The following is an 18,244-nucleotide window of genomic DNA, read 5'->3' on the forward strand; positions in this document are numbered from 1 at the left end:
TCTGCTAACCCAATCATGTAAAAGGCTTCTGTAAGAGGTATCACAAATGATTCTACACATACAGCAGGGAGATTTTTTGCCTATTACTGGTCTGTCTATCTATCTGTCTATCTATCTATCTATGGTATTTACAGCATGCCAATCATCATAGTATCTAGAAGTTTCTTTTCAGAGGCAGAATATGACTCAAGCATAATTCAAAAATTCTTCATTTGTTACCTGTCCTCTCTCTGATCCTAGGCCAAACATTTATAAAAGAGGAACTGTTGAGGTCTTTGAAAATCTTCCTAATAGTGAGTCCCAATCCCCACTGATTCTTGGCAGCATACCATAAAACCTAACCCCTCAGCTGTCTGAATGCATGCTAAACTTATTTAACCAACTTCTGAAATCAGGATTAATATCAGAACTGGTTACATCAACCACCTATACATCCCTAATACTATAAATAAAGGGAAAGGCTCCATGGAATGTGGATGTAGTCTCATTGCTAAAGAGAAACTTTAAAATCTTAACAAAAGATTGGCCCACAGATTTAAAAAAAGTTACTCGGTGAATCCAGAGTGGCCAAAGAGGCTTCATGCCCAGTAGATTTAGCCACTACTAATATTAGGAGACTATTAAATGTCCTGTCACCTGTGAGCCACTCCAGCAAGAGGCATGGATTGCATCTCCTAATGCTGAGAAAGCTGTCAGTAAGTTGGTCTAAGCCTACGGGATGGAAACACTAAAGTGATTTGGAATGGACAAAACTTTTCTAAAATGGTGAAGCTTCATGATAAAACATAGGTCAAAGTCAACACAGAGACAGATTGTGACCCTAACGCCACTAGCTAAGTGGGAGTGGCGGGCAGGGAAACATGGCCCCTGAAACACCTTTTGAAAGAGTGCAACTTGCTCTCTCACCCTCACATGCAGCCCGGCTGGCTGAAGTATGGAAGGGAGAGTATATCCCCCCATTCCCCTCTTCACCCATTTTGGGGAGTCCTTTGCCAGTAGTGACACTACGCTTATCAAATCCTTGTGTTCAGTGGGATTGTGCCTACCCCCTGCACAAGCAGGAATAAGACTTCTTATACTCTGCTCCCAATTGTACTCCCACACAGGACCAGGCATCATTTGACACACAGTATGCTCTTGGGCAGACAAGGTTATAAAGATGACCAATATGCCATGAATATAGTATGTTTAGCTAATGATTCCTTATCTTCTAAATAAGTAGAGCACTGTAAACTTTCAAAAATTGGTGATGATTTGCTTGTTTGTTTTTTAGGCAAACAGAAACCCAAAAATAAATCTGAAATGTCCCCTCTACCCAAAATGAGCTTTCTTAAATGTTCTTTTGTATTGAGTTAGCAAATGAAAGGCTGTTTTTTCCAGAGTATAAACATTAAGTGTCTGGGCAAGGTGCATGATGAGGTTACCCCAGAAATTCTAACATGTTTAGAGGGAAAAAGCTAATTGGGAGGCTGAGGTGCTGCTGTATTACGTGTTTAAACAAACACAGGGAGGATTTGGCAGGATGACTTAGAGGCAGAAGAGGTGTCTGAACTCGTTATCAATATGCAATCTGGGGAATCCTAAACTCTTACATACATATGGTTATTCTAATTTATAATGATAGATGGATTCTGGTGTTGTAACATTGGATTTACATCATATAAACAAAATTTGTCCATTTCAGGAACAATACAATGTTGGCTTCCCAATAAAAGAAACTACTTTGATAACTATGAAGCGTCTTGTTTGCAGATAAGTTTGTCCATTGTGGGTCTTTTATTAGCATAGCCTTCTATCCATGTAAACCTAACACAATTATCTCACTGGCCTACAAAGCTTTTGGCAAAGTCTTTGACAAATCAGGCAGACAGAGACCTAAAAGTTATGTTCATAATATGAGGAAGAGTCATGCATTGTCCACAATCAGATGAAAGCTGGCCTAAAGGTAACATTTTCAGAAATGCCTAAGTGACTAAGAAGCCCACTAGGATGATCTCTCATCAGCTCCACCTGTGCCTCTCGCTCTGGTAGAGTACCACAGTCGACGGGAGAGTGCTTGGGGGGTCGATTTATCGCGTCTAGACTAGACAGGATAAATCGACTCCCGCTGGATCGATCGCTGTCCGCCAAGTGAGTTAGGCAGCTAACTCATTCAAATTGATGGAAGTTAGGGACCTAAACTGCTTAGGCACTTTTGAAAATCCCACTAGACACCTAAATACCTGTGAAGGTCTGGCCCTTCATGTTCATGCCCTTAAAGTAATTGTAGACATTTCTCATATCCCCCTTTGCTGCAGAGCTGGTCAGGAATTTTTTGACAAAGTTTTTCATCCAAAATTTTGATTTGTCAAATCCTGTGAAAAGTGCTGTTTTGATTAAAATTTTTCTCAGCTCCAAGTCAAAATTTCTACTCAAAATAAAAGAGCAAGAGACCCTGGAATAGCCTGCTGGTTATGGCCCTTTCTTAGGATGCAGGAGCCATAAGGCCATAGGTTCTAGGCCTGCTCTACCTAATTCAGAGCAGAGACCTGAACATAGGTCTACCTCATCCCAGGTGAGTGCCCTAACCATGGGGCTATAGAGTCAGTCTTTCTTTCTGAGCCAATGATTATTTAACTTACACGAAGCAGATCAGCTCCAACAGAAGAGATCCACCTTAGAATAGCTGATAGCTATTAGTATCTATCTCAGCTGGGATGTAGATAACACAGTTCAAGCTCTGCTATGAATTAGGCAGAGCAGTGACTTGAACCTAGGTCTCTCATGTCTCCTCCATCTTAGATGAATGCCATAACCACTAGGCGATTGGTTATTCTATAGCTGACCATTTTGATTTTTCACAATTTTTTTTTCAAAGGTCTCAGTTTTGTCCCACTGTAGCATGGGAAGCTTTTCAAAATCATAAAATTTCTCACAGGACTGGAAAACTGTTTCCTACCCAGTCCTACTTAGTTGCATAATTTGGCCAAATGACATATGGAATTTTTTAAAAATCTCCCTACATTTACCATTTCCTCTAGCACCTGGATTGTTTTCTTGCTATTCTGATCTTCCAGTTTGCCAGACATAAAAGTGTGAGAGAGAGGCTATTACCAGGCCACTTATTGCAATGACCTCCACAGCAGTGATCTCAATGATCTGACTTCATTACAGGATGGAACGGAAGCTGGAGGCCTAGAAGACATACCCTTAGACTCTTAATTCATTGCCCAGTGAGAAAAGTAGCAGCTCATGTATTTAACAGAGACAGTGTTTTTCACTAAAAATTATGGAAAATGTGACAGTCACAGCCACAACATCCAAATGTTACATTTGTAGCGTAAGACAGATGTGGGTTTTTAGTATTTTACCTTTATGGTCCCAGCAGGAGTTAGTGTAGAAGGTCTCCCTGCGCAAGATGATCTCCTGTGCAATGATTCCATAGCTGTACACATCACCTTTCTGAGACACATCAGCATGACGAAGGTGTTCAGGAGCTGTCCACAGATCTGAGCAGCCAGAAGTGGTAGATACAGAGAGAGATGAAACTGATTTGTGTGAGCTTCTTCAGAACCTCATCCCCTTCATGTTGTTTTAATTTTATCTTCTTACTATTGTTACCCCCATCCCCACTAGAGCTTGGTATTGTTCAGATATTTGTACAGCTGTTGTGCGGAAGGGCCGACTTCAATAAACACTGAATAACTGACTACCAGATATGCTTAGGTTCAAACACAAGTTGTTGAGCTAGATGCAGGAATTACTGGGTGAGGTTCTATGGCCTGTGTTGTGCAGAAGCTCAGATTGGATGGTGATAAGGTCCTTGTTGGCCTTAAATTCCATGAATCTATGAAAATAATCCCCAAATGCTTTTGAGGCTGACAGCATCATTGTGCCATAACATCTGTGGCTAGATAACAACATACATATGTATTTCTTGTACACTGGTCACCATGATATCTAGACATTGTGGTGTTATTCTGTTGTACCAACCTATCATGACATGTTGATATTGTATCATAATGTAAAGCAAAAACATTCTCTGAGCTGCAGCACAGCAGTCATAATGCAAACACCACCCTGTTGTGATGAAAAAACTTTGTTTCAGGGGATGAATTCTAACATCCAATACAGTTTGCTTGTAACAACATTTCCCGCTGAGCTGCCAGAGAAAGAAGAGAAACCTGTTACTAATATAAAAATAAGAATGTAAGAACACCCCTACTGGGTCAGACCAAAGGTCCATCTAGACCAGTATCCTGTCGTCCGACAGTGGCCAATGACAGATGATCCAGAGGGAATGAACAGAACAGGTACTCATCAAGTGATCCATCCCCTGTTGCCCATTCCCAGCTTCTGGCAAACAGAGACTAGGGACACCATCCCACCCCATCCTCGCAAATAGCCATTGATGGACCTATCCTCCATGAATTTATCTAGTTCTTTTTAAAACCCTATTATATTCTTGGCCTTCACAACATCCTCTGGCAAGGAGTTCTATAGGTTGACTGTGTGTTGTGTGAAAAATCCTTCCTTTTTTTTGTTTTAAACCAGCTGCCTATTATTTTGTCTGGTGATCCCTAGTTCTTCTGTTATGATGAGGAGTAAATAACACTTCCCTATTTACATTCTCCACACCAGTCATGATTTTATAGACCTCTACCATATTCCCCCCTTAGTCATCTCTTTTCCAAGCTGAAAAGTCCCAGTCTTATTAATCGCTCCTCATATGGAAGCCGTTCCATACCCCTAATCATTTTTATTGCCAATAATTTCAATAAAATGAATATAAATATGAAATGTGACAATGAGAAAAACCTGAGCGGGAGGAATGTAACATTTACATTCAGCGCACTTTTCCTAGCCACTAATTCTCCATATTCCTACCTCTATTACTGCAAATGTTTGTGTGTGAATCTAAGAACTTTCTCTTGCCATTCCAGCCCCAGGTTCTCTTCTGTCTACATATCAAAGAGATGATATAATATGTGTTTATGACCTTCCAGCTGGTAATCATACAAATAATTCCAGTGTCACAATTTCAGGTTTATATCTTCACTCAAAAATCAAGTGGGAGGAGAAGATAGGTGGGGAGAAGAGAGGAATGCTTATTTATAAAGAAATATCCAATGATGATTAGCAGAAATAGAAAAAAAGTGATTAAAAAAACAGTGAAAGCTATAATTTACTGGAACTCTATCTAAGGAATATAAAATATTAAGGATCTCTTTAGAGAATTATTTTAAAATGTAAAAATTATGTAAATTTATGTAAAATGACGTTAATGTTCAAATTACATCACACTACATCAAAAGATATTGTGATATTTCATGCAGACACTCCATGTTGTTATCAGTACTATCATGGTGTATCTTTTCTGACCTGTCACATAATCTCATTACTGTTGGTGTGTCAGAGTGACTGTCTCCTTTGAGAGGGAGCAGGGTCCAGTGCACTGTAACTGATCAGCTGCCTCCATATTGGGTTTCAGAAAGAGAGAAAGGGCAAGTGAGAGCTGCCTGAGAAAGAAAAGAGAGACCAAGAACCAGATAGGAGCAGCAGAGGAGAGTTGTTGGAGACAGAGAGGAGCAGAGGAGAGCTGGCAAGAGTTACTGGGGGAGCGCTACAGGAGACCGGGAGGGTGGGAGAAAGATGGTGATGGGAGCTGGTACCGAGGGCTGTTGGGAAGACCTGAAGTTGAAGAAAGTTGTTAGTGAGCCCCAGCTAGAGCTAGGGAGCCCTGCCAAGTTGCGGGAAAGCTCGTGCAAAAGCCCCAGGACATAGAGGAAAAATCAACTTGGTCAGGGAAAGCTGAGAATGAAATAAGAGGGCTGATGCTGGAGTGTGGATCCCAGGAGCAAGGGTAGGACTCACAAGCAAGGAGGCCTGGGGAATTGGAACACTGTGGGGAGCCCTTTTGTACCAGGCCTGAATGGAGGGCTGCAGGAAGCTGAGCCCCAAAACAAGAGGGTTGAATCTGGAGAGATGTTCCTTAAGCAGGACAGGACTCACAGGCAGGAAGGCCTGGGAAGTAGAACACTGCAGTGAGTTCTCTTGAGGAAGGCCTGACTTGGAAAGCTCTGGTACCACAGTTGTGGGATCAAAGCAACTCTGATAACTCTCCAGCATATGGCCTGGAGAGTGGGCCCTGGAACAAGGGCAAAGGAACTGTGAACAGAGTGGTGATTGACTCTTGGGTGGGTGACCTGGAAATCACTGAAGAGAGCATGAAAAACTGTTTTGTTTATACCAGTTGTACCTTTGGATTTGGAGAGAATGGTTTTATCATGAGGGTTATGCAGATTGCTGAATGTGTACATGAATACATTATGCCCACAAGTGGGCTTTTGAATGGACATTGAGAGAGACTGTGTTTTTTGTTTGTTTTTTTTTAATGGCTGGACCAGGAGAAACTGAGGTAGTTGAACTAGTTGTGCTGCAGTCTGCCGCAGGGGGACACTTTAGCTCGGGCTGTCCTGCCACATGCTGTAAGAAAGAGCTTTTTTCCTTACAGTTCCTGCCATTTCAACAACCTTTCTGTCTTGTCCTCTCACAAACTCCCCCTGCTTTCCAAATATCAGTTGAAACTATATCTTTCTTTCCTCTCTTCTTTTTACCACTTGCTTCCTTTTTCCTTCTGCCATTACTTCTCTCTGTGACTGTATTATTTAACTCAGTAAAATGTTTTCAGACACAGTTTGTATGAAAGATGCAATACAAAATAAAGTTGTATTGCATGTCATGCATTCATTTCTCTGTATTCAGTACATCTAATGCATAACAGATCACAGGATATCATGTAGCTTTTTAGAGGGTAAACATTAAAAAGTCTAAGTGGACTAAGAAAATCTAACTTTCCACAACATTATAGTGAGTAAGTGTTAGACAAATCAGTAAGTGTACTTTTGCATAGAAACATACATATTGCTTTCACTTAAACCTATTTCCCCACATGCTGTACTTTGGCCTAATAGTTCCACAATCTTATTGTGGGGCTGGGAAGGAGATGAGAAGAGTCGAGATTGTGACTATTTTTGCATACCTTTCCTTGGAATAAGAATGGAATTGCAGCCAAAATCAGTGATCTTCACCACCATGCGGCTGTCCACTACACAGTTTGTGGACTTGAGGCGGCCATGGACCTCAGTTTTGCTTGAATGCAGGTAGGACATTCCCTGCGAGAAAAAGAGAGAGAGAGACTGTATGTGATTTGATTGCTACCAACCTTAGTAAGAATTTGAAGGTTCATCATAAAATATATCTAGGTACTTACATGGCCCTCATCAGCATAGTATCTGAGCATGTCACAATTATTAAAGAATTTTATCCTCACTACATCCCTATGAGGTAGGGAATTATTTTACCAAAGGGGATTTTCCAAGGTCAAATTAGATGTCAGTGGTAGAGCTCTGAAATGAAGCTAGGTCTCTAGAGTTCCAGGCCAGTGCCTTACCCAGATTATCCTTCTTTCCAACTGACACTGTCTGATACTGAGATGTGCTTCTTGACAGTGCTAGATCTGCTGAGTTTGAGAAATTTATTTCCTCCAACTGAAGTTCATTGAATTTGCAACAACTGCTTTTATGGTGTTTTTAGTAAAGTTACAGTTTCGTATAAGTATTTTACAACCCTAAAAATGTGGCTGGGGAAATGTTCCAGTTTTTTATTCTGTAAAGAATGAGCACTTTAGCTAAATGAAAAATCCCCATTAACTGACAAAAGTATTAGGATTGTATCCTTTCTGTAGACATCAATCTACAAGTGAGACTCATAATCAGCAGCACTTGAGCAGGTCTGATTCTCTGAAGTAGAGGGCAGCTGAAGGATCAATGCAGAGATTACTGGATGACATTCTATGGCCTATGTAATGCAGGAGGTCAGGTTAGATGATCATAAAGGTCCTTCCTAATCTTACAATTTTTGAATCTATATACACTAGTCCATACATAATACCTGCAGTCTGTGGGCTAACTTCAGAGGTGAATCTGCCAGTTCCCTCAGCAAGCAGGTTATGCTAATTCAGATGTTTTTAGACTCCGGCTTCCTGAACCCTCTTTCTCCGACACACATACTTGCAGACATGTAATTTGCATCCCTTTATTCATCGCTTCTGAATTTGGCCCACTTAGTCTAGGACCGTCAAAGATGGCATATCTGGTATGTCAAGGAGCTGGAAGAGCGATGTAGTGGGAGAAACAACTGATAGGTAAGTGTAAATTTAAGTAGGCAGTGTACAATTTACACCTATTTACAGTCTCCTATTAGTTTTTTTCCTTCTACACCTCTCTCTTCTGGCTCTTTGATATGTAAAATGCAATCTGTACGCTCAGGAGGCTAGAAGGTGTATATGACACCAGTTTAGATCCCCTCTGAATTTGGCCGCATAATTTTACACACACACATGCAAATGTCATCCTCAAGGATGACAGAAGATAATCATGAATGTGGATTATACCAACTGAGTGATCATAATCACAGGGTGCGTGACATGCTGCTCTTTCACAAGAGAGAACTGTGCTTTGCTTATAGCAGGGGAAGAGTCAGGTAGTGTTGTGAGACAGTTGAGACAGGAACAGCAGAGGTATGTTTGAACCCCAACCTTAGGGGGATACAAGCAGCCCTAAAAATGTGATTGGAACTGGTTATCCTGTGCATACATATATCATGCTGAAACCTGTGGAGACTATGTAATAATGTGTGTCCAAAGGAAACACTTCTTAACACTGCTGCTACTCCCATGCAGCCCTGCTGACACCACCTACTGTAGAGAGCCTACAACTGTAGGCCCTTCTGCAAGCTTCAGGGCCCACTTCCTGCTTCTGCATCTCGTGTGCACTCCTGCTGACACCAACCCAGGCAGCAAATCCACTAGAGCAGAAACTTCTCACCAGTTTTGGCCTCCTACGAGATGATTCAATGATACTGGGGTCTACATGTGACAGAACTCCCTTGTCTTCAAGTTGGGGAGCTGGTGTGTCTGAGAAGGTTTTCTCCTCCACTGCCATCCTTTTTACTGGGGAAGCAGGTTTGGAAGCAGAAAGCCTGGTTAAGCACACAGGTTAAGCACACGGGTGAGAGTGGCAGCAGCATGAAGGAGGCACTGGGAAGGTTGGTGAGGAGTGGGGATGGGGCACGCTCAGGCGCAGGGGCGAGGGCATGAAGAGGTGGGATGGGGGTGAGGTCTTGGGGGAAGGGGTAAAGTGGGGGCATGGCCGGGGGCAGAGCAGGGGTGGGAATAGGCAGGGTCGAGATGGGCCAATGAGAGCAGTGGAGCCAGTGCTTGGGGCCAAGGCAGCATGCAAAGCCGCCTAGCTGTTCCTCCGCCTAGGAGCAGTAAGGATGTGTTTCTGCTTCCAGGGAGCCACATGGAGCCAGGCAGGGAGCCTGCTGGCCCCATGCCACCCAGACTATAAACAGGACTTTCAGTGAAAATCAGAAATGCCGGTTTATTGAGCTTTCCTGTTGGTGCAGTGCCAGATAACACAGTTTTTAGTGTACGTAGTGAAGGTTACTTAAAACCAGCCTTGATTTCAGTGCAGGATGAATTTATTCCCAGGCTAATTTGACCTCACTTCCAGAAATGGTTACACCTAGTACTAGTAGTGAGTTTTACCATGAACATATGAACGGCCATACTGGGTCAGACCCAAGGTCCATATAGCCCAGTATCCTGTCTTCCAACAATGGCCAATGCCAGGTTCCCCAGAGGGAATGAACAGAACACGTAAGCACCAAGTGATCCATCCTCTGTCGCCCATTCTCAGCTTCTGGCAAACAGAGACTAGGGATACCATCCCTGCCCATCCTGGCTAATAGCCATTGAAAGATTTACATTTAAAAGATTAACTACAGTGTTCATTTAAAAAACAAACCTTATTCTGTTGTTTTTGATATAAGATGGTGCGAGTCAACCATTCTGAACAAACACTGGAGTTTTCCTTTAAGCAGCTTGCCCAACGCCACACACCATAAATGAGCAGCAGAGCTAGGAATAGAATTTAGGGCTCCAAGTGCCTAAATCCCTTCTCTAGCCATTAGACTGCACCTTTTCTCTTGGTAGCCTAAAGCATATATTATGTTAGGCCCTGTCACCTATAGCTATCCACTATGTAAGTTTTATAGCATGTGGACAGGTTTATAAATGCTTCAGTGACACTTACCTTGGCAATATCATACATGACAGAGATTTTAAACTCCCAGTCCATGAAGGTGCCATCTGGGTAGGAGATCTTATCATTTAAGACATCCTGGGAGGACAAGGAGACAAAGGGGTTGACCTATAGCAAGGAAACAGCTGGGGAAGGCATCTCTTTGTAATGTTAACAAAGCTCTGAATCACACAGCCTTTTGGTCAATGACTAAAAAGGGGTGCCCCTCTGTTTTACTTAAGAAGTATGTAAATTAAGACAGACACTGGGTTACTTGGAGGCTAGGGAATGGAATATAAGTTTGTGCTACAAAGCAACTACAAAAAGGTGAGAACCTAACTTCTAGCCACTGTGTTTTCCAGTGGCAAAAATGAGCCTCTGTGAATATGTTTGCCTGCATGAACATTGTGCAAATCCTAGCACGACATTCAGTGAGAGTCTTTCCATTGACTCAGGAGCAATGCCAGTTTACACCTGCTGAGGATCAACTCCAGGCAGGAGAAAAGAGAGGAGCAGAAGAGAAGTCTGTGATATTACTTCACAGAAGTACTCAAGTAATATTCCTGACTTCACTTCTGCTCCTCCCTTTCTCTCGCACTAGGACCCAGCCATCTGGCAGGTTAGCATTTCCTTTTAAAAACTGGTAAGAGGGGCTTGCACAGTTATTTACCCGCAATGATCCTCTCTCACAGTATTCAATCACCCCAAAGATCATCGTGTCCATCTTCACTGTGCCATAGAACTTTGTCAGGTTGTAATAGTCGATCTGGAGGAGCTAGAGCAAAAATAATTTATCCATTGAAAACAGTGTGGGAGCCAAAATTAAGTCTGATGCTGTGAAGGGGTTCTCAATCCCAGACCCTGATATGATGTGTGGGTTCTCTGTGTGCACGTATGGGAGAACCAAAGTGGGTAATTGCTGAAGAGTAGCTCTCATTCAAGAGCCTTCTGATCTAGGAGATAAGGGTGGGGAGTGACTGTTTACTGTATTCCAAACTCCGCAGTCTCCATTATGCCTCTGCAGTAGAACCTCACAGTTTCACACCCTGGACACGGATACCCATTATAAAGGACTGAATGTTGCAAATTAGTTAGTAAATGAACAAATAATAAAAATATGAGGATCCTGCATGATAGTATGTACTTTGTTCATTTAGTTAGGCTATTGCAGTTTCATTTAAATTATTTATAATACTTTACAATGTATCTGTTCCTAATGTAAAAATGTACGTAGCATATTTTGTAAAAAATTATGAAGTATTAAAGCCAAATTAAATCCTAATATAGAGTATAATTCTGTGAAAGTTAATGGAGATGTATTTGTATACACCAGAGATACATTTAGCCCTTAGTAATAGGAGATTTGACTACAACACTCCACTATTAAAAGATTGGTATGAATGAGGAAAGAGAAAGCATAATTTTTAGCACTGATTATAAAAATGTGGATTAACGAGGTTCTATCAAGTTCATGAGTGATCTCAGTCATCCTCAACTTCAGAATCAGAACTGTGCATAAGACCCAACGCCCATAACAAACAGAGGGGCCCTCCAGCTACAGTAGCCTGTGGAATGGACACACACACATGGATTTTGGGGAATGAGTTCACTAATTAGTTTCCTTCAGTCTGTAGTGCCTAGCTGCTACATGAAACAGTTACCTTGTTCAGTTCTATCTTTTGTTTCTCTGTGAAATTCCCATCATTGTGTTTGAGATCTTTCAGGATCACCACCTGGAAAGAAAAAACAACTGGAAGGAAACCATAGCAGTTGCACAACAACAATCTGTGCTCCCTTAAACTACTTCTGGTATTTGAATATATCTTATCCACTAATAAGTAATGGAGTTATATTAATTTTCACAAGATTTACCAAGTTGTCCTGGAACAGACTAAGGGGCTGATCTTTCAGACCCTTCACTCACATGTGTCATCTTACTCAGGCAAAAAGTTCAGCTGAAATTCAGGCTATTTCACACATAAATAAGAGTTCTCTTTTTCCCATCTAGTCCACTAATTTACCTCATGCCACATCATATCAGACCAGTGGTCTGTTATGTCCTGGATCCTGCCTCTTGCCATTCGGGACTAGGCCAGTGGTTCACTGAGTCCAGTATTCTGCCTCTGGCAGTTGCTAATACAAGGGGGCCTCAAAGGAAAATGAACACTTCACTCCTTCCATAAACTCACCAGTTTAGCAAGGTTAGATGAGAATGGGGGTGGCACTGCTTCCTGATCTCTGAAGAGAACCAACTGCCTTTCACAGAAGCCTCTCATTAAAGAAGGGAAGGGGAGCAGAGATGCTTTGGTCATTTTACCTTCTTGTCATATTTTGCTTGGCGCAGTCTCTGGATTGTGTCACGCCTCTTGTCTTCATCAATCTGGGGAACAAAGAAGACTCATTAACCAGCAATTATAACATACCAACCACACCCTGGCAGGCACCAGACTGTAGAGAGAAAAATAACATCAAAGTATGGTACTATCTGCATGGGTGTCTCTCTCTTTAGAGCCCAACTAAATCCCAGAGCAGGGGTTGGCAACCACTGGCACACGGCTCACCAGGGTAAGCACCCTGGTGGGCCAAGCCAGTTTGTTTACCTGCCGTGTCTGCAGATTCAGACGATTGCGTCTCTCACTGGCAGTGGTTCGCCGCTCCAGACCAATGGGGGTGGTGGGAAGCTGCGGCCAGCACATCCCTCAGCCCACACAACTTCCCACAGCCCCCATTGGCCTGGGGCGGCGACCTGCAGCCAGTGAGAGCCACAATCACGGCAGGTAAACAAACTGACCTGGCCCGCCAGGGGGCTTCACAGTCAGGGGTGGCTCCAGGCACCAGCATGCCAAGCGCGTGCCTCGGGCGGCAAGCCACGGGGAGCACTCTGTTGGTCGCCGGGAGAGTGGCAGGCAGGTTGCTTTCAGCGGCATGCCTGCGGAGGGTCCACTCATTCCGCGGCTTCGGTGGACCTCCCGCAGGCGTGCCGCTGAATCCAAGGAACCGGGGACCTCCCACAGGCAAGCCACTGAAGGCAGCCTGCCTACCCTGCTTGGGGTGGCAAAATACCTAGAGCCGCCCCTGTTCACAGTCATACAAAGAACTTGCACTTGCTGTATTAAGTGCGGAAGTTACTGGGGATTAATCTCATTCCTCTTCTGCACAGTGCGTAGCAGGTGAAAAGACAGTGAACCAGTTTTAACAGATACTTCTACCACTGTCAGAGCCCAAGCAGTAGTCACTGTTTGTCTAAACCTTGATAATGCAGAAACTCTGAGCCCCCACAACCCTCCCTCCATGGGGATGTCTTGTTTCTCCTACCTTCAGACTGACGTGGCTTGTCTCATTGGTCTCCAGAGGCAGGATCTTGTCAGGGGGTATGTGAGACCATTTCTTCTGCCGAAATGCAATATCTCTCCTGTACTTTCTGTGAAACAAGTGCACCTGTTTAAGATCATCCTGTGAAACAACTGGAATCCATACTGCTGAGTGTGGAGGGGAATCTTGGAGTATTAGAGAGAATCCTGTGCACTAGCTCCAGTACTCTTTTCTTCATGCATTTCTGGAGAGCCTGCTCCTACAGCTTCCAGCGTTGAGGCCTGGAAGGGAGAAATACTCTCTCCATAACATACACCTTTTTCCCCTGATTCTAGAGAAGTTTGGTCTCTTTGAGGTTTCAGCACTATAGATCTGAAGGGGTCAACGCAGAAGAGGAATTGCTGGCAGGTTGCTGCCTAACTCTTCACATTCATACACAGGGGAAGACAATGCAAGTTACTGCAGAATGAGTCTGCGATAGCTTATACTGTTTACTTTTCTTGCTATTGAACATCCTCTGAAGGCAATCCCAGAGGCAAACATGGATTAGATGAGCCCCTGGCAGCAAGGCTCTTGCAGAAATGAATTGTGCTATCCAGGAAAAGCAAGAAGCCAGTGGGGAGGCTGCAGAATGAAGGAAGGTGACTTCTTGTAGAGGGCCTTTGCCGCTGGCAGATTTCCTGATTATATTGGGGAATAATCCTTGGAATTGGGGCATGGAATCCCCTGTCTTTTCTGCAGGAATGTCTTCCCTCAACAGAAGAATTATAAGAAAACAGAAAAACAATTCATGGGAAATTCCACTCTTCTACGTGGGTTGCTTCTGTATAAAAAGGATTGGCTAGTGGAATGCTGGCAAATCCTGAACAGTGATTGGCTGCTGCAGAATGCTCTGGAACACTGAAGATCCTAGGATGCTGACTGACATAAATATTTTATGTTTTTAACATATTTTAACTGCCATTGCTAAGGGGAGAGGGAGGAAATGTCCATTTTTAGTTGTAGAAGTTTTTTCTGATTTTAGTCTGGAGTGTTGCATTTGAACCATCATAATTTGCCAGTAGGACCACCAGTCAAAGTGCTAGACAGTTATGAGATCATGGGGCTCTAGTTATATGGGTCTCACTGTATCTCTCCTGAATTCCCCACATGAAGCTCTAACAGTATTCAAGAACAGAGAGATATCATAAGGGAGAAATTTCAAGATGGCTCGGAAAACATTAAATTGTGGGAAATTCCCATTTCATAATCTTAACTAGAAAATTCTATGAACTATCAATAAATAAGGCAACTAATCTCAGTAGAAAAGAAAGATCCATTTGACTTGTTAGTACCTAAGCACTTATTGGACTGGAATGACATTTCCAATATCTAATATTGGTTTTGTGTTTTTTGAGGACTCTGGATTGATTTCTTTACTTGGAAGTCAGAACTACCCAGAAAAGTGTGGATAGTTTAGGACAGGGGTCGGCAACCTTTCAGAAGTGGTGCGCTGAGTCTTCCATTTATTCACTCTAATTTAAGGTTTCATGTGCCGGTAATACATTTTAATGTTTTAAGAAGGTCTTTTTCTATAAGTCTATAATATATAACTAAACTATTGTTGTATGTAAAGTAAATAAGGCTTTTAAAATGTTTAAGAAGCTTCATTTAAAATTAAATTAAAATGCAGAGCCCCCCCCCCCCGACTGGTGGCCAGGACCCGGGCAGTGAGAGTGCCACTGAAAATCAGCTTGCATGCCACCTTTGGCACCCGTGCCATAGATTGCCTACCCCTGGTTTAGGAACTCCACACACTGGGTGATATATAAGAAATGATTGGAGCTCTGGTTCATTTTCTTGCCTAATGGATCCTTAGGAGTATTATTATCATCTATCAAGAGATAAGACTTACTAGAGCAGGAAATTACTGCACAATTGAAACTAGGGTCAGAAGACCTCAGTTTAGGTAGGCTGCTTGTGGAGCTTGACTATATTGATGGGAAGAGCAAAACTGATATCAGGTGTAGACAGTTATTAAACAGGACATTAACTGGCTGATAAAAGAGAATGGCATTGTCAGGTCTCTCTTCTTCCTTGAGAATTGTGAGGTGATCCACTGCATCATCTGAATTAACTAGGATTGTGAAGTTTGGTAACATTTCTACATGCAAAGCGTAAATTCATTGGAAAAAATTAGCAAGAATTGATTCTGAGAAATCCCCAGGAATTTCTTCTGTATTGGAGGTTCTCAGAGACCACAGTGATGGGTGTGGCATAAAACTCTAAATGGAATTCAACGATTAATATCTTTGCCATCAATAGATTCATTGGAATAGATTCAGGAGGGGTAATAGCACCTTTGGCAGCAGTACAAAGTGTCTGGAAATAGCCTTTTGTCAAATATCTGGTAGCTCTTCAACAAATAAACAAATACAGATTAACTTTATCAGTCTGTTGGCATGTTTGTCCATAGGTTTGTGAACAATGAGCTCTTCTGTTTCTTGGGTACAGCTGGGCATCCAAGTGTGGACTGACTACATCAGCTTGGAGTCTTACCTCACGGAAAGTGTTAACTAGCAAGGAGAACACATCAGGTCAAAATGACAATGGTTACAGTGTGCTACCAATCAGGTTTTCATAGAATCCAATATTCTTGTTGTCTCTGAAGTCCTTTGATCTGTGGAAAAGGAGTTGTCTGAGCTACTAAAGGTGGAAGGTCCAGGTAAAATGATACATCTTTAAAACTGCCGAAAATGACGGTTCTGAGTCCTGTGAATATGAGAGCTATATACTTATATGGGTCTCACTGTATCTCTGCTGGAAATGGGTTGAATTTTTTCTCTGAGAAGATCCTAGAGTGGGTTTCAGTTTCTATTTATCTGATTTTTCCTCCATGATAGAAGCTATACCACAATCTAGTCAGAAAATTTTAGCCATAGAAAAAGCATATGAACTAGCTGCAATGAGGCAAGACAAGTTTGGGAAAATAGTAAGAGACAAAGAGGGTCTAGAGACTGTGGCACCAAAACTTTCTGGTTGTTTTTATTAGTGCAATGACACAAGATTGAGTCATCCTTTCAGAATGAACCGTTAAGTCACCAACAGTGTAAAGAATCATAGTACAGTAATAGAAATGGCTGAGCAATAAGTGAGAAAAAGTCTGAAGGTTGGCCTTATCCTCACAAAGATGCTTGTTAAGTTTGTGTGTGTATGCAGATCAGTGCTTTCTAGTGGGTGGAATAGGCCTGACAATCTATTATGTCTACCACCTGAGCAATTGGATCATTTCTCAAAGCAGTGAGTGCTGAACACAGGTGCCATGCGTGATGTCTTCAATAGAGTGGCACACACAGAGGGAGAAGCCAACAAAAGCCTTGCTGATGGGTGAGAGATAATTGGACAGATTTTCAAGGAGATATCAAACAACCCAGGCCCAGAAGTAGCAAATGCAGGAGAGAAGAAAGATGAGGCTGGTACCTCAACACCAGCAGAACGATGATCAGAACCAACACCACGGTCCCAGTGAGTGCAAAGATAGCGATAGTCAGGATGTGCAGGCCTGCAAAGGAGAGAAATGGGGAAATATACAACCTTAGTGAGAACACTGAACACATATGAAAAAATACATACCCAGGGCCTGCTGCAAAGTCTGTTGAAATCAGTGGAAGATTGGCCTCCAGGTAGGAAGGCAGGACATCAGGCCACCAATAAATAAATCAGTTAAGCAGATATGCATGAGGAGTCATGAGGTGTCTCCCTGCCAACCCCCCGAAACATGTCTCACTTATAGAAGCATGCATAATTCCAAACATGATTTTAATAATGTGACTGGGTGATGTTTGAAATGGGAGTATCAGAGCACTAGTTTGGTTCTTGAGGCTCTGCTACCCTCTTGTGGCTACTGACACTATACCATGCTAAACAGTATTCCACCACGAATTAATATTGTGTATTCTTCCTAAAGAACCAGAATAAAATTTATGTTGGAGTGTATAGACCCCATCCAGGGATTGGTAGGGTGGGCATTAAAACGCTGAGCAACAGAAAAATCAAAGGTGAAAGCCCTAATTTCAAGGGATGTCATGGGGAAGAGTAGCAGAATTGTATTAACAATTGCAAACTACAGGAGGTAACTGTGTTAGTCTGTATCCACAAAAACAACAAGGAGTCGAGTGGCACCTTAAAGACTAACAGATTTATTTGGGCATAAGCTTTCATGGGTAAAAAACCTCACTTCTTCAAATGCGTCTGAAGAAGTGATGTTTTTTACCCACGAAAGCTTATGCCCAAATAAATCTGTTAGTTTTTAAGGTGCCACCAGACTCTTTGTTGTTTTATAAAAGGGTTGTGTTCTAGTTATTGAGTTTGGTTAGCTTTCTAGAGGGAAGAGGTCATAGCTAGCTAAAACAGTTTTGATAGGAGGTGGATGATAACAGTAATTTAAAACTTTGGCTGTCTAGAGCCATTTTCTGTTTGAATATATTTGTTTGGAAACTGGCTGGAGGAAGTCTTTTTAAATTCTTGGCTTTGGAAAGCATTTTTGTTTGTTTTGCCTAAGCTGCAAAAAAGTTGGACTTCTAGATTTGCAGTAGTTCCCAAACTTGGTTCGTGGCTTGTTCAGAGTAAGCCCTTGACAGGCTGCAAGTTCCCAGTGGCTGTAGTTCGCTGTTCCTGGCTATTGGGACCTGTGGGAAGCAATGGCCTGGCCAGTGAGAGCTGCTCCTATTGACATCCCTATGACAGTTAAGATTGGGTGGCCACATTGCACAGTAAGTGTTATCTTAATGGTGCATGAGCCCCCTCCATTATTAACCAGTTTTAGT

The 18,244-nt window shown here is 42.4% G+C and overlaps 3 protein-coding genes across 3 annotated transcripts in view; 1 reads left to right on the forward strand and 2 right to left on the reverse strand.

Moving 5' to 3' along the window:
* The window catches only part of PLBD1 (phospholipase B domain containing 1), a 219,305-nt gene extending 216,274 nt beyond the window's left edge, over positions 1-3,031 (reverse strand). The window contains exon 1 of the mRNA XM_050954286.1: positions 3,024-3,031. The gene's annotated coding sequence lies outside the window, so the exon portion shown is untranslated. The remainder of the gene's footprint in view (positions 1-3,023) is intronic.
* Positions 1-18,244, forward strand: part of IFT56 (intraflagellar transport 56) — a 206,796-nt gene that overhangs the window by 70,125 nt on the left and 118,427 nt on the right. The window lies entirely within an intron of this gene.
* LOC127051530 (guanylyl cyclase C-like) overlaps positions 1-18,244 on the reverse strand; it is a 63,401-nt gene that overhangs the window by 16,457 nt on the left and 28,700 nt on the right. Inside the window, exons 11-18 of the mRNA XM_050953946.1 lie at positions 16,899-16,980; positions 13,443-13,548; positions 12,445-12,507; positions 11,789-11,860; positions 10,798-10,902; positions 10,140-10,226; positions 7,022-7,154; positions 3,351-3,488 (exon numbers count right to left, since the gene is read on the reverse strand). Of these exons, the coding sequence (XP_050809903.1) occupies positions 3,351-3,488; positions 7,022-7,154; positions 10,140-10,226; positions 10,798-10,902; positions 11,789-11,860; positions 12,445-12,507; positions 13,443-13,548; positions 16,899-16,980 (786 nt within the window). The remainder of the gene's footprint in view (positions 1-3,350; positions 3,489-7,021; positions 7,155-10,139; positions 10,227-10,797; positions 10,903-11,788; positions 11,861-12,444; positions 12,508-13,442; positions 13,549-16,898; positions 16,981-18,244) is intronic.

The sequence above is a fragment of the Gopherus flavomarginatus genome, chromosome 1, assembly GCF_025201925.1.
Source record: "Gopherus flavomarginatus isolate rGopFla2 chromosome 1, rGopFla2.mat.asm, whole genome shotgun sequence".
NCBI classification, from domain to species: domain Eukaryota; kingdom Metazoa; phylum Chordata; order Testudines; family Testudinidae; genus Gopherus; species Gopherus flavomarginatus.